Source organism: Peromyscus eremicus, chromosome 7, assembly GCF_949786415.1.
Source record: "Peromyscus eremicus chromosome 7, PerEre_H2_v1, whole genome shotgun sequence".
Taxonomy (NCBI): Eukaryota; Metazoa; Chordata; class Mammalia; order Rodentia; family Cricetidae; genus Peromyscus; species Peromyscus eremicus.
In genome coordinates this window covers 64,535,070-64,551,822 of record NC_081422.1, presented here as the reverse complement: position 1 = coordinate 64,551,822, position 16,753 = coordinate 64,535,070, and the positions used below count along the sequence as shown (strand labels likewise).

The window sequence follows — 16,753 nt, the reverse complement described above, 5'->3', positions numbered from 1 at the left end:
TAAGAAAAAACAAAACAAAACAGACCTTGTTCTTAATCCTGTAGAGTCTACAGTTTAGGGAGCTGATGTCTAGGTTTCAGATAAGGACTTAAGCAGGGTGCTCTACATCATTTATTATTAATGGAGCTTCAGGGAATAGGTATGTGGTTATGTTAAGTTAAATAATGATCCCCCCAAATTCTCCATGTGAATATGTTTGTTAACTTTTAGGGAAAGGAACTTGGCAGGTGTGTATTGTATGATATTTTGTTTGTATTCTGACAAATAAAGCTTGCCAGGAGATCAGAGGGCGGAGCTAGCCGCTAGTTAACCATAGAGGCCAGGCATTGGTGGCTCACACTTTTGATCTCAGCACTTGGGAGGCTCACACCTTTAATCTCAGCGCCAGGGAGGTGGAGACAGAAATGTACGGTGGGTGGAGACGGGATCTTGGGCCCATTCAGTCTGAGGATTCTTAGAGACGGGACCACCTATTTGGTCTGAGATTTCATAGAGGTAAGAGGTCTCTAAGTGGCTGCTGCTTTGCTTCTCTGATCTCCAGGCAAGCTTTATGTGTCAGCACACAAACAAAATATCATGCAACAGGTGTGACTAAGTATCTTCACCTGGAATGTAGTTCAGGAGTAAAGTGCTTGCCTAGCATGAGTGAGGCCATAGGTTAGGGGAAAAAATGCCTTTAAAAAAAAATCTGTGAAAAAGAAAAAAAAAACTGTGTGTGCACGTGTGTGCACACACATGTGCATACCATGGTATAGGTGTCAAAGTCAGACTATAACCTTGGGTGTTAGTTCTCACCTCTTTTGTTTGAGAGAAGGTCTGTGGTTGTTCATCGATATGTACCCCAGGCTAGATGACCTGGGAGCTTCTAGGGTTTCCTGTCTCTGTTTGCCATCTTGTCATAGGAGTGCTGGAATTATAGGCCACCTTTGGCTTTACATGGGTTCTGGGGATCAGGCCCTTACGCTTGCACAACAAGGGCTTTACCCACTGAACCCACTCCCTGGCCCCCTAAAGAAGGTTTTAAAATGGGTGGGTCATTCCAGCAGGCCTGACGTCATCACCAGAGTCCTGAGAGGAAGGCACTGGTAAAGAATAGCAGGTCCTGGCAATGCTAACTTCTGGGGGAGTGTGACTGGGCTGCACACTTGGGTCTTCTAAGTCCTGGTGGTGGCCAGTGTCTCATCTGTACAGATAGCTATATTAGTTCAGCTACAGGATGGGTCAGTGTTCTGTGGTCAGTGTTCCAGGACAGACAGGGCATCTCTGACCACCCAGTGTGGAGCCTCTACAGCTCCAGGCCTTGATCTTCCTTCCCCAGCTGCTACAGAGGGAAAATCCAGGGCAACAGTTCTGTTTTGAAGGATGCGACCAGAACCATGTACTTCTCTCCTTCATGCCCTGTGTCACGTGACGTACTGGTACACTGCACTGTAACTGCTACGTTTTTTCATTGCTGAGACCTGACAAAAGTGCTTAAGTAATGAGGATGACAGTTTGGCCCACAGTTTGAGGGGATACCATCCACAATGGCGATGAACATGTGGTAGCAGGAACATGAAGTGGCTAGTCTCATTGCCTCATAGTCAGAGGCAAAAAAGATGAATGCTGGTGCTTAGTATATTTCCTCCTTCCCCTCTTTCTTTTTTCAATATGGGACCCCAGTCCATTAGGATGGTGTTTAACACACTCAGAGTGGATCTTCCCTCTTCATGAAATCCCTCTGGAAACACCCTCACACACATGGTGTGTCTCCTAGATGATTTCAAATACAGTCAAGTGTAGCTAGAGTTTTCCTGCCTGGCCCACAGTCAGGGCAAATCTCTTTCACCTGCCAGTCCCACAGCCTCTCAGACCCGACCAAGTAAACACAGAGACTTATGTTGTTTTCAAACTGTATGGCCGTGGCAGGCTTCTTGCTAACTGTTCTTATAGCTTAAATTAATCCATTTCCTTTAATCTATACCTTGCCACATGGCTCGTGGCTTACCGGCATCTTCACAAGCTGTTTCTCATCGTGGCGGCTGGCATTGTCTCTCTGACTCAGCCTTCCACTTCCCAGCTTTATTCTCCTCCTTGCCCCGCCTATACTTCCTGCCTAGCCAACGGCCAATCAGTGTTTTATTGATTAATTAGCAACACATTTGCCATACATCCCACAGCACTTCCCCCTTTTTTTTTTCAAAAAGGAAGGTTTTAACCTTAACAAAGTAAAATTACATATAATTTGGGAATTTGGGCGTAGCTTCTCTTACTACTTCCTGCTGGAAGGGGGCGCTGTATCTTATGGGGAAACAAAGAAAATTTTAGAATTATGGAATAGTCCATGAGGCTGTATCGTCTGAGCCAGATGCCTTCAAACCATTCTGGATGTTGGATCATCTGGGCCATGGTGTCATTGGAGACCTTTCAGGGGGTCTTGGCTGGTCAAACCTGATGTATCTTAATCTTGAACAAATCCATAGCCTCTGGCTTTCTGTGGAAACAAAAGCAGAGTCTCTTTTCCAAAGTAACATATCCTTACATTTAAATTTTGAAGTCAAGACATCTTTAAAATATACATTTTGGCATAACTCAACAGCTTTTACAATCAAATGTTTTTCTGAAGTAAAAAATCCCAAAGACAACACAATCCAGATTCTCTGTGTAATATCCATTTTTACGTGGCTTATTTTTTATACTACCTTTACTGTCTCTTTAATGACTTTATTTTTTTAAACTATGTATTTGTTTCTATAACTCTATATATCACCTTTTTTGTCTCTTTCAAGCCTACGTATCTTTTACACACATTGTAAACTATTACATCTGAATCTGTCTTATTGTGAATCTCTTGCCTTAAACTGCAGCAGCTGTGGCTGCTGGCTCCACCCACCTCAGCTTCCCAACATGGCTACGTTTACCACCAGCTCTGGGAGCTATCGTGGGTCTATGCTTTTATCCAAGCAGCATGTAGTCCAGAAACCTCTTTTTTTGTTTTGTACTGTCAAAGTCTAAATCCACCATGCAGCTTAATGTGCCACTTGCAGAGGCCTCATTTCCGCCCTACTGCAGATCAAGCACACGCGCTAGGAACCCGCCAATAGCTCAAACCAGCAGCTGCCACTCATTTGAGAGAGACAATTAGGAAGCTGTTTTTAGCTCCGTTTTAGAATCTTTTTTCTCAGTTTTTAGGTGGAAACTCTTGCCACCATGTTGGACGCCATTTGTAGCTAGAGTTTTCCTGCCTGGCCCACAGTCAGGGCAAATCTCTTTCACCTGCCAGTCCCACAGCCTCTCAGACCCGACCAAGTAAACACAGAGACTTATGTTGCTTTCAAACTGTATGGCCGTGGCAGGCTTCTTGCTAACTACAGCTCAAATTAATCCATTTCCATTAATCTATACCTTGCCACATGGCTCGTGGCTTACCGGTATCTTCCCATGCTGTTTGTCATCGTGGCGGCTGGCAGTGTCTCTCTGACTCAGCCTTCCACTTCCCAGCTTTATTCTCCTCCTTGCCCCGCCTATACTTCCTGCCTAGCCAATGGCCAATCAGTGTTTTATTGATTAATTAGCAACACATTTGCCATACATCCCACAGCAGTCAAGATTATACAGAAGATTAACCATCACATTCACCTAGCTGCAAGGGAAGCTAGTAAGTGTGATCTCTGGCTAGGCAGCCATGTATCCCAGTGACGTGAAGACTCCTTATATAAGAAAACAAAAAGTAGACATTTCAGGACAATTAGTGACTTTAATGAGTGTTCTTATTATTATTTAAATCACATAGCTACATCTATTACACATCTACATATATCTTTATATAGTCTAAGCTTTCTTTACATGTTAATACAAATAAGAAATTGATTAAGGGAAGTAGCATGCATTGATAGTTATTTTTTTTTAATTTTAACTTTTTTTTTAAAGATTTATTTATTATGTATACAGTGTTCTGACTACATGCCAGAAGAGGGCGCCAGATCTCATTACAGATGGTTGGGAGCCACCATGTGGTTGCTGGGAATTGAACTCAGGACCTCTGGAAGAACAGCCAGTGCTCTTAACCGCTGAGCCATCTCTCCAGCCCCATTGATAGTTATTTTAAAGATTCTGGAAAGGATGGAATGTTGTAGGGGTACTTTCCATTTTCTTTTTTGTTTGTTTGTTTTTTTTGTTTTTTGTTTTTTTTTGAGATAAAATCTCAAGTTACCCAAGCTGGCCTTGAACTCACTATGACCTTTAACTCCTGATCCTCCTGGCTATACCTTCCAAGTGCTGGGATTTCGGGTATGTTCCATTATGCCTAGATTATTTCCTACTGGTTTAAATTAGGCTATGTCTGTATGGGGAAAGGGCAATAGAAAACACGAGAGAGAGAAAGCAAGCCAGCCTCTAGTCCTGGGAGATACAAGGAGGGAGGGTGCAGGTAAGGAGAGGATTCTGAAAAAAGAGGTGAAGGATGGTATGTCCTCTGAGCAAGGAGGACCATGGACCCTTAGAACTGCAAAGGTTACTAGCCCCTGGCATCTCTGTATTACTGTGTCAGCTCTGTGCCCGAGCTGCCAGCTCCTCCTATGGGTAGGAGCATCATCAGGTGAGTTCCTGTTGTGTTTCCATCCTCCACCAGCTTCATGTTGCATGTGGTCCTAAGAGAAGGTAAGCATGCCATTCTCATTGAATAGACATTGTTTAATGCTCCTTAAAACTGCCTTACCTTCAACTTGTCTGCATGCCTTTTCTTGCCTTTCTTTTGTTATTGTAGATTTAAAGGTACAGTCGAGGAGCTCAGCAACCAGATTTTATCTGCACGGAGCTGGCTGCAGCAAGAACAAGAACGGATAGAGAAAGAGCTTTTACAGAAAATCGACCACCTTTCCTTGATTGTGAAGGAAAACAGTGTAGGTATTGATATTTTTCAATAATAGGTACTCAGTGGCGGTCTGCCATGTCTCACCAGGACCTAAGGACTTGGCACTCGTTAATTTGGCACCACCCACAGCTGTCCAGGCATTCCTGCCTTTGGATCATTTCCGTGTTCCTTTCCTTTCACCCCCTCTCTCTCCCTGCTTCTCCCTCTCCCATTTCCCCAGTTCTTGCTCTTCCTTCCTTTGTTCTGGGGATCAAACCCTGGTTCTCATACCTGCTATCTTAGTTTCTTTTCCCATTGCTATGAGAAAATCACCTGATAAAAGCAACTTAAGGGAGAAGCAGTTTGCTCCGGTTCACAGGTCAAGGGTACACTCCGTGATGGTGAGGGGGTCAAGGCAGCAGGAGCGCCTCACACAGCTGGTCATGTTGCATCCACTACAGGAAGCAGAGAGAGGTGAATACAGGCCACTGCTCAGCTCTCTTCCCACTCACACGGTTCAGGGTCCCAGCCATGGAATGGGGTCACCCACAGTGCTTGGGTCTTTCCACCTCCAGCAAACCAAAATAGCCCCCCACAGGCACGCCCAGAGACTCCTGGTTGGCTCTAGATTCTGTTAAATTGACAACTAACACTAGCCATCAGATCTGCTAATCTTGAACCTTAGCACCCAGCTGTGCCCCCATTCCCTGTTCTTCATATTGTTCATAAAGACAGGGAGTGCTCTGATTTATGTTCATTAACAAAGGACAAACTGAACATTTCAGTTAACGGTTTTTAAGTCACGACTTTAATGAACCCAGTTCTCTATCACACATTTCTAAATAAAGCTATCAGTCACCGACTTGATCCTGTTTTTCTGCTTTTACTTTTTGCTTTCACATATTGAGTGACTCTCTGCCCCTCCAGGGCACGCTAACGGACTGTAATAACAGTGTGCCTCATTCTCCCAGGGCGACAGAGCAGAATCCATTTTTTTCGCCATCTACTTCTGCTTCCACCCCCCTCTCTCAAAGAGCTAAGGCTTGTAGAACTGCCAAAAAATATCTTCCAAAAGTCGTGCTTTTATCACATTTAAAACCAGCAGGTTTGGGAACTGGTGCTAGGCAGGCAAATTGTGCTGGGTTTTCTTTTCTCACCCAGCTTCCTCCCGTGGGGTTTAGACTGAGCAGAAGTGGCTGGTGCAGTTTGTTCGTCCGACTGCTTGCTCCAGGTGCTGAGCCTCGTTGAGTTGTGGGCTCTGCATCGATGCCATCACAGGAGTGGTGTCATGTCACATGATGAGGGCTTGGATGCGGAGTTTCACCAAACACAGGGATAGTGGACTGCAAAGACAAGGAAACACTCAGGATTTCCAATCTTTCCCTTGACTCTTCCCCCTACTTTTCTCAGACCTACTAGTGTTGTGCCTTGATGCATCCTGGCACATTTGTGGAGTTCGGAGTCTGTGGTTTACGGCTTGATTTTCACATTGGCTTAAGCTAATGAACTCCAGGATAATGGTGGATTCACTAAGATGCCAACTTACGTTTCTCTCACGTAAAACAAGTCCAGGTGTGCATTTTTCAGGAGAAACATGAGGCGAGGGCTTGTCAGTCTTCAGTGACCCAGAATCCTTTTAGGTTAGCTTTCTGCCAGGCTCAGAGAGTAGTCCTGGTCCCCTCCATTCAGGGTGGCTGAAAGAGCTCCAGCCATCCACTGAATGGTAGAAACAGAAGGGAAAGGGAAGAATTAAGGATACAGCAAGTGTTCTTTAACTTTTTCTGGAAGCAGTCACATGCACTGTTCTTACGCCCCCTTGGCTAGATCATATGGCCACAGCAAACTCAAGAGACAGGAGAAAGTGTAGATTTTTACTCTGGGTGACCTTGGAGAATGGTTGCAGACTATAACAAGGAGCTATCGTGGTTCTGGTCCCTGCAGATGGTTAAGTGCTGCGGCCAGTGTGAGACACGGTGTGTGCTCCTTTTTGGCGATAACCAAGTGTAATTCTTATTATGGACCTCAGGGAGCCTGTGAAAGAGACATGGAGAAGAAGCTCAGCCAGATGTCGGCCAGGCTTGACAAAATCGAAGAGAGTCAGAAGAAGAACGTGGAAGGGCAGAGAACGAAGCCGGAAGAGGAGAAGGTGCACGGGCGGATCAGCAAACTGGAGTTACAGATGAACGAGGATATGAAGGAAATGAAAGCAGAGGTTAATGCCGGTACGCCAGCCCCGCATACAACTCGTGCGCACACAGCTCGTGCGGCGTAGTTATCTAAAAAGCTAGTCACTGAGATTTCCCCTGAAACTGAGACTGAGATGACTAGGAAAAAAACCCAGCAATATGTCTTTAGTTGCTCTTCTAAGTATCTATGCAGTACTGAACAAAGATGCTAGCTAGTTTATTTATTTACTTACCATAGTGCTGGGAGTTGAACTCACGCCTTCTGCCAGTGAGCTACACTCCCAGGCCTAAAGTATTAGTTCAGTTGCAGGTCTCTGAAGCATCTCCATGATACACAGGCAAACAAAATGCTTAACCTGCTGATGGTGGACATTTTCTCTAGTGCCACCCGCTGATTTCTTCCTGTTTGTGGCCAGGATCAATGTGCCTTTGAGGGATTTTTGAGGGCTACCTCTGCACTGCTGGCCGTATGCACATGGCACACGAGTGTGGAGTCTGTTCTCTCCCACCTTTTAAACATTTTTTTCCTAATCAAAATTTCTTTTAAAAGATCTATTTTATTCTCTCTCTCTCTCTCTGTTGTGTGTGTGTGTGTGTGTGTGTGTGTGTGTGTGTGTGTGTGTGTGTGTGTACATGCCCATGAAGGCCAGAAGGGGTGTGTTAGCTCTCTAGGAGAGGAGCAACAGGCATTTGTGAGCCACCTGATGTGGGTGTGGGGATCTGAACTCCAGTCCTCCAATAGAGCAGTGAAGTGCTCTTAACCGCTGTCCTAGCTAGGGTTTCTGTTGCTGTGATGGAACACCATGACCAACACAACCTGAGGAGAAAAGGGTTGGTTTGACTTACTCTTCCACAGCACCGGTCATCATTGAATGAAGTCAGGACAGGAACCGAAGCAGGGCAGGAACCAGGAGACAGGAACTGAGGCAGAGTCTGTAGGAGGAGTGCTGTTTACTTGCTCCTCATGGCTTCCTTAGCCTGCTTTCTTGTAGAACCCTGGACCACCAGCCCAGGGGTGGCACCACCTGTGGTGGGCTGGGCCCTCCCCCACCAATCACTAATTAAGGAAATGCTTGCCTACAGCCAAATGATAGGGAGGTGTTTCCTCAGTCAAGGACCCCTCCTCTCTGGTGACTCTAGCTTGTGTCAAGTTGGCCCAAAACTAGCCAGCACAGCAAAACTAGCCACTGACACATCTCTTTGGCCCTCAAACGTGCTTTAAATTAAAAAAAAAAGTTTACTTTGTATATTTAAAGTTTATGTTTTGATATATGTAACAAAAAGACTATTGTGTTCACAGAAATTAAGCTACCCATCATCTCACATGGGTGGATATATGTGTGTTGTGTGTGCTATATATGTGTGTGTATGTATATATATTTGTGAATGTGTATTGTATATGTGTGTATGTATATGTGTATGGTGTGTGTGTGTATGTATGTGTGCATATGTATGTGTATGGTGTGTGTATGTATGCATGGTGTGTGTGTATGTGTATGGTGTATATGTGTGCATATGTATGTGTGTTCGTGTGTACCTTGAGTCAACACTTTGATCAAAAACCCCAAAGACAATATATTGAATTTTCCTCACAATGTGTATTAGATCTCTAGACTTGTTCATTTTATGTATTTTGCTGTTTTTACCCTTTGATCTGAGTCTCCTTACTCCCCTGTCTGCCCACATCATGCCCCTGGTATCTGCCATTTTAGTCTGTGTCTATGTGTTTAATTTTTTTCCTTTTGAATCATCATATGAATGTAGCCAGGGTTAGAGAGATGGCTCAGCAGTTATATAGTGACCCCGTCTCAAAAAAAAAAAAGGCAGGCTGAGTGTGGTGGTATACGCCTTTATCCCAGCACAGGCAGAAACAGAGGCAGCCTGGTCTACAAAGAGAGTTCCAGGACAGCCAGGACAGTCTTGAAAACACACACACAAAAGGGAGGGTTGGGAACCCGAGTGAGGATCTCTTTATTAGGTGGCGGTTTTCCTTCTCAGTGTGTGTGCAGTTGGGGCACTGGGATTAAAGGCATGTGTGCTTCCCAGTACTGGGATTAAAGGCATGTGCCACCACGGCTTGGCTGTTTCTAGTGTGGCCTTGAACTCACAGAGGTCCAGACGGATCTCTGCCACCCGAGTGATAGGATTAAGGGTGTGTGCCACCACTGTCTGACCTCTATGTCTGATCTAGCGGCTGGCTCTGTCCTCTGATCCTCAGGCAAGTTTATTAGGGTACACAATATGTCACCACAGTCTTGTGTATCTGGATCAGTTCCTCTATGATGCTGTTTTGTTTCTGAGATGAAGTCTAGCTGGGAAGTGGTGTCACATGACTTTAATCCCAACATTCAGGAGGCTGAGGCAAGTGGATCTCTGAGTTTGAGGCCAGCCTTGTCTACAGAGGGAGTTCCAGGACAGCCAAGGCTGTTACATAGAGAAACCCTGTCTCAAAAAAAAAAGGGGAGAGAGAGAGAGAGAGAGAGAGAGAGAGAGAGAGAGAGAGAGAGAGAGAGAGAGAAAGGAAGGAAGGAAGGAAGGAAGGAAGGAAGAAAGAAAGAAAAAAAGAAAGAAAGAAAGAAAGAAAGAAAGAAAGAAAGAAAGAAAGAAAGAAAGAAAGAAAGAAAAGGAGTCTAGCTATGTAGAACAGGCTGGCTTCAAACTCTTAGTCTTGCCTTAGTCTTCCAAGTACTGAAATGCAGGCATGTGCCACTATGCCTGGCTGAGCCCAGCATTTTTCTCAGCGAAATCTGTCTCCTATCTGGGGTCCATGTTTAGGGTGACAGGCCCAAAGTGACCTCTTGGAGCACAGCAGTGTAGATGCCAGGTCCTGCAGTGAGGACTGGAGCCTCAGAAAAGCCTTCACTCATAACCCCAGAGATGATTGGAAACAAACCTCCAGTCTCTCAGGAGACCCCGGGGACACTGGAGCCAAAGCTTAGCCCCGGCACTGACCTGTGGGGCCACTGGGCCAGAAGACCTCACTGTAGAGTTCTGTCTGGTCCCTTAGGAGCTGGAGGCCTAAGTGCCTGGTGCTCTCTTGACCCACAGAGGCACCTGGACCTAGTCTTTTTAGACTACAGGGCAGTGTTTTGCAGAAAGCTCCTCGGTTGGGGGTTGATGGCTTCCTTATGATATGACCTGGACCAGAGATGCCGCAGGAGAGATGACCGCCCTGCTCTGGCCATCTGATCCACAGGTACATGATGTGATTTCTCGGTGATAGTGGCGTGAGCTGGGATCACTTGGCTAAAGCAGCATCTGTCTCATGTCTTGACTGCAATAGTCCCCTTGGTAACTCAGAAGCAGTCTTCATGGAGGCCCCCATCCAGGGTTGACCCCACCCCTGGAGTGTCAGCGTTTACTGTAGCTGTAGAACCTGGCAGGGCACTGCTTGCAAACTGTTAACTCCCGTGACATTTGCCTCCTCCTCAAGGGTTTACAGCCATCTACGAAAGCATAGGATCCCTCAGGCAAGTGCTGGAGGCCAAGATGAAGCTGGACAGGGACCAGCTACAGAAGCAGATCCAGCAGATGCAGAAGCCAGAAACTTCCATGTGAAGAGGGCCGGGACAAGGACATGACAGGAGATGGCCTGTGGGGCTAAGAGCCAGACACCTCTGCAGCTGGACCATGGCTGCGTTCTGGATCCCATCCAGGGTGTGCATGTGCCAAGAGACGTGTTCTCATGGGTCTAAACGTTTACCTTTGGTATTGAAACACCCTTGATTTAAAAATCTTAAATACAATTTTTACAACTTTATTTCCCTAGCTAAGTGCAGTTGAGCCCTATGCCCTCGGATTTTGAAAGGCTTTTATGAATGAAAAGAATTTATTTTCAATGCTTGATGCTCTAGCCAAGACGACTATTTTGAAAAGAGAAGCTGCCATGGTGATTTTTTTAAATTAAGAAATGAATGAATTGTTCCGGGTATGTACTGCTCCTCACTCTATTTGAAGAGAATGTCCTAGTAGATCAGAGTTCAGCTTTCAGTCCACATCTGGATTGTATTACTGTTGTCTATGCGTTTTTTTTAAACGTTATTTTCTTGTAAACCACCTGTCTTTTGTAGAGAGAAGAGATTTAACACTGGGGAAAAAAAACCTTGCCATTTATATAATGAGAATAGTTTTTTAAAATTGATAACTGCCATATAGATTACAAATTAAGTGGAAACTTACTACATTTATCTAGATCCCACGAGGCACAATATTTATATCCTCCTAGAGGTACCAGATTTTAATATTTAAAGCTATTTTTGGAACCATTTACAGCCGGTGTAGCCAATAGCCATATATTTACTAATGAGATGGTGGCTAAGCAGTCTGTTTTTCGCACAGTTAATTGTTCATCAGTTGCAATGAATGTGAGAATTTTTCAGACTTTACAATTTACCTTAATGTTCCCCAAATAGACACTAAGTGCTAGGGTTTATAGACATTTGTTGTAACTGTATATTTGTGCCTTGGTTTTTATCACATCACTGTACTGTCCCTTGTTTTAAAAAAAATTACCAACAAAACAGAAAGTGTGGTAAACACATCAGGGTTGTGATGTAAGACTGGGATCCTATGTACTTTTTAATCGTCCTAACAATTTTATCTCTGTCTTGACGGGCTGCATTTGGCCTCATTCATGGAGTAACTACACACACGTTTGTATGGATAGAGTCAAACGGATGTGCCATTTATCATACCATGATGTGATGCTACCGTATCATACCAGACGCGTCCCGGCACCTTGTAGATGTTTTATTTTCAGTCCCCATGTTTGAGTTGTTGAAGACTTGAGCCCATGCTGTTTGCTCGCCTGTGAGTGTGTCATAGCTGACAGAAGACACTTGTGTTAAAGTGTGAGGGCACCCTAAGAGAGAGAGAGAGAGAGAGAGAGAGAGAGAGAGAGCGAGCAGGAGCATTTAAAAGTTCCCAGAACAATACCTTGTCTTTTCCTCTTCTCTCTCGTTTGCAAGGACTCAGGAAAATAAAACTCATTTTCTTTTTATAGAATAAATCACAATGAGATTCTAACTGGCTCTTACTGTTGACCCTTGTAAGGTATGCTGCTAACGTTCCTAATATTTCATTCACTCTTGGTAGCTTGACAGCTTTTATTTTCATTTGAACTCATGAGAGGTTATGTGATGAATACGTATCCATGAATTTCTTCATTTTCCCGCAAATCTTTTCATCTCTAGATAGGAAGATCTTTCCACCTAGGAGAAGTCACTGGTGTTCAGAAAGCGGTCCCCCCACCACTCTTGTGCTAGACTAGCCATGTTTCTTGGAGTGATTAAGCACAAGCCTCGGGACAGGGCCATGCCCCCTCCCTGTCTCTCTCCTCTTGGGGCTCTAAGGGAGAAGGATGAGCACAGATGACACTTGGGAAGAGGGGGACCAGCGGACAGCAGCCGACTCTGGCCTAGCAGGTGGTGTCAGCAGGTGATACAGCTGCTGGTGGAATTGCCTAGGTGCTCAAGATGTTGCCTAGTCCCTGCCAAGGAACTGGGGCAGGGCCTCTCCACCCTGGCTGCTGGGGGTCATTCGGGGAGTTTAAGGAGCTACTGATGCTGAACGACCTCCAGACCGATTACATCAGAGCATCTGAGAGGCAGTCACCAGCATCAGTACATGTCTCACCCCTAGCTCCACCCCCACCCCCAGTGTTTCCGCGCGCAGCTGGGAGGCTAGCCATCCAGCGAAGACAATGGAGTACTCTTCTCGCCAAAGTTTAAAGGAGACTCAGCTATCCTGTCTTTTCCTTTACCAGAGATTTGCAATAAAAAGAATAAAATTTCCAAATATGTGTGGTATGGCAATCTTAAATGGGAAGAGTTTTGTAGTGTGGGGTGAAAACTTGGGCAGGCCAACCGCCCCAGGAAAGGTGCCACTTTGCTTTCTTGAGAAATCTGATGCTGGAGTCCCAGCAGGCCTTACAGGGCCATTGCAGACTGCATCACCCACGGGGGACCAGGGTCTCAGGTCCCAGCTGCCCCTGGAGTCACACCATCGAGCAGTTCCTGGCTATGTGCCACGGACCTGTGCTGAGACTTTTAAAAAATATTTTTTAACCTCATGTGTGTGTGCGCATGCGTGCGTGCGTGCGTGCATGTGTGTACATGAGCATCGGCCCTAGGCTGTCAGAAGAGGGCACCGGATCATTTGGAGCTGGAGTTACAGATGGTTGTGAGCCGCCTGCTATGGGTGCTGGGAACTAAACTCGTGTTCTCTGGAAGAGCAACAGGTGATCTTAGCTGCTGTGCCGTCTCCCCAGCTCCTGTGCCGAGATTCTTGTGTGTGTACTCACTCATCTGTGTAATGGTATCTAGTTACGCGCTATTTGTCCCCCATTTTACAGAGAAAATTGAGTCACAAAAAAATGAAGCAGCGTGCCCCAAATCCTACAGCTCATAAGCAGGGGGAGCCCTGATTCTGGCAGGCACCTGGATTATACATCCTGGCCTCCTCATCTGACAAGCCACCACTTACAGCCTGACTGACCATCCTGTCTCCTCACCTTTGTTTTTAAAGACAGAGTCTTACGTAGCCCAGGTTGAACTCACTATGTCGCTGAGAATGACCTGGAACTTCTGATCCTCCTGCCTCTACCTCTCAAGCGCTGGGATTAGAAAGTCGAGCCACCATGCCCAGACTTACCTTATTTTTTTAATTATATTTTTATTTATTATTTGTGTGAGTATGTACAACTACATGTGTGTATCTGTGCGTGGGTGCAATGGTACACATGTAGAGGTCAGAGAAAATCTGTGGGAGTCCGTTCTCTCCTTCCACTATGTGTGTTTTGTGTACACTGATGACGTGACCACTCCATGGTATGGTGAAGGGGAAGGTTTCATTGTAGACACGAGAGAGAGAACAGCCAGAGGCATCTGGAAGAATCCAGGGCAGAGAGAGAAAGAAAATGAACGTGGCCAGCAGACTGAACATGGCCAGGGCTAACTGGAGGCGAGAAGAGCTAGGATGTAGCATGAACTTTGAAAGGTGTAACAGGTACTGATGATACTGAAGGAGCCTGGAAGCAAGCATGAGCTTTGATATGCTTTTAAGCACCATGGGTAGTAGCCATATGTCTCTTACAGCAGAGATGAGGAAATGACTCCTTTTGGTAGAGACGAAGAGGCTTCGCAAGCTCTGAGGAATGCTGGCTTTTATCTAACTGTCAGAAATCCACCTATAGTCCAGGTTGAGCCCATTTCTGGATATTTGGACTGCCATTTGGAGTTTGGAATTAGAGTTTCTTTTGGACCTGACAGTTTTGAGGGCTCAAACTCAGGTCAGGGAGTTTTGCTGTAAGGCCTTTACCTGCCGAGGCATCTCACTGGCCCTAAATTCACTAACTTCTGTATATCAATAGTTAAGTCATTAAAAAGGAAGTCAAGCTGGGTGGTGGAGGCACATGCCTTTAATCCTAGCACTTGGGAGACACAGGAGGATCTCTGAGTTCAAGGCCAGCCTGGTCTACAGAGTGAGTTCCAGGACTGCCAGGGATACACAGAGAAACTCTGTCTTGAAAAAAACAAGTCAGGAAGACATTCTTATTTTTAACAATCTCAAAGTAACAGCAACAGCAAACCAACCCAAAACCTAGGAATAAACCTAACGAAGATGTTAAAGACCTCTACACTTCAACTATAGAACACCGAAAAAAGAAAGTACTAGAAGGTATAAAGACCTCTCTTGTTCATAGATTTGCAGAATTAGAATTGTGAAAGAAGTCATATTACAAAATAACTCATTGATCCAATGCAATTTCCATCAAAATTCCCATGTCATTCTTCACTTCTTCACAAATAGAAAAATAATTATAAAATCCACATGGAAGTACAAATGACCCCGAACTGCAAAGTCAACCTTAACCTGTAAGAGCAATGCTGTGATAAAACCCCATGACCATAAATAATGCAAGGAGGAAAGGGTTTACTTCAGCTTACAGCTCTCAGGTCATTCATGTGCCATTGCTAAGGGAAGTCAAGATAGGAACTGGAGCAGAGACCACCCTGCACTACTTATGGGCTTGCTTCCTGTATTTGGCTCACCCTGCTTTCTTACCAACCCGGGACTGTGCCAGAGGTGGCACCATTCACAGTGACCTGGACCCTCCCACGTCAATCATTAATCAAGAAGATGCTACAAAGACTTGCTCACAGGACAGTCTGAGGAAGGCAGTTCTTCAGTTGAGATTCTCTCTTCCCATATGACTCTGGTTTGTGTCAAGTTGTGAGAAACTAACCACCAGGACGGAGATGTTTGCTACTAAGTCTGATGACCTGGGACCCACGTACTGGAAAGGTGAACCAGACTCCTGTAGGTTGTCCTCTGACCTCCACACTTGGGCAATTGCATGTGTGGCCGCCAACAAATAAAATCATTATTTAAATTATGGTAATTATATCTATATTATTATTATATCTATATAATATTCATTATAATGATCAATTATTTAATGTCAGGTGCATGCTTTTAATCCCAGCACTCAGGAGGCAGAGGAGGGTGGATCTCTGAGTTTGAAATTTCAGGCCCAGGCGGAGTTACATGGTGAGACCTTGTCTAAAAAATAATAAAAAACAAACAGACATAATTGACATATAATATTGTGTCAAGTTAAAAAGCTGCCTAACAAAGGAATCAATTATACTGGAGTGAGGAGCCTGAAGAAAAGGAAAGAATTCCTGTCAACTATTCATCTGATAGGAAATTAATATTTAGAATATAAAGAACTAAAAAAAAATTAAATGCCCAAAGAACGAATAACCCACTCAATCAAAAAATTTCAATAGAATTTTCAAAAGAAGTACAAATAAATGGTTGCTAAAGCCATGAAAAATGTTCATAGCCATAATTAGCCACCAGAGAAATGCAAATCAAAAGTACATTGAGATTCCATATTACCCCATGCAGAATAGCTGTTCTTAGGAAAACATACAAAAGGTGGAAAACAATGGCTCAGTGGTGAAGAGTACTTTCCCGCTCTTCCAGAGGACCCAAGTTCAATTCCCAGCACCCTTATAAAAAAAATCTCGTAACTATCTGTAACTCCAGTTCCAGGGGATCTGACACCTCTGCCCTCTGGACACCTGCACTCATGTGTGCACACATGATTTTAAAAAAAATAAAAATAAATTTGAAAAATAGAAGCCAAGCAATAGGCCAGGCATGGCACCACAGGCAGAAGAATGGAATGTTCAAGTCTGGCTTGTGCTACACAGTGAAATTGTCTCAAAAGATAAAACACCACAGTCAAACACAAGTGAGAAGAGGGTAAAAAGGAACGCTTGTGGGTGGAGAGGTGGCTCACAGTTCAGAGCACTGGCTGTTCTTACAGAGGACCCAGATTTGATTCCCAGCATCCATATGGTGGTAACTGCAGTCCCAGAGGATCCAACGCCCTCTTCTGGCCTCTGCTACACAGGGTTGTAAAATATCTATCCACACAAAAATAACAAATGTTCATAAGTCATTTTTAAAGGAACACATACTGTTATAGGAATGTAAACTAGCTCACCCACTCTGGAAATCAATATAAAAGTTAATAACTTCCATATGATCCAGCCATCCTACTTCGGGAAGCAGTCAAAGTCCACACAAAACAGGAGTGCCTGTACTTCCATGTTTATGATGGCACTGTGCACACCAGTGAGTCGTGGAATCAGCCTAGGTGCCCACCAACGTGTAAATGAAGGAAGGAAGGGGGCATAATCTCCAACCACGATGGAGAGCGGAG

The 16,753-nt window shown here is 44.7% G+C and overlaps 1 protein-coding gene across 1 annotated transcript in view; it reads left to right on the top strand.

Moving 5' to 3' along the window:
• Positions 1-12,777, top strand: part of Fam81a (family with sequence similarity 81 member A) — a 52,582-nt gene extending 39,805 nt beyond the window's left edge. Inside the window, exons 7-9 of the mRNA XM_059266999.1 lie at positions 4,745-4,880; positions 6,858-7,053; positions 10,451-12,777. Coding sequence (XP_059122982.1) covers positions 4,745-4,880; positions 6,858-7,053; positions 10,451-10,575 — 457 coding nt within the window. The 3' untranslated portion in view covers positions 10,576-12,777. The remainder of the gene's footprint in view (positions 1-4,744; positions 4,881-6,857; positions 7,054-10,450) is intronic.
• Positions 12,778-16,753: the final 3,976 nt, after the last annotated feature.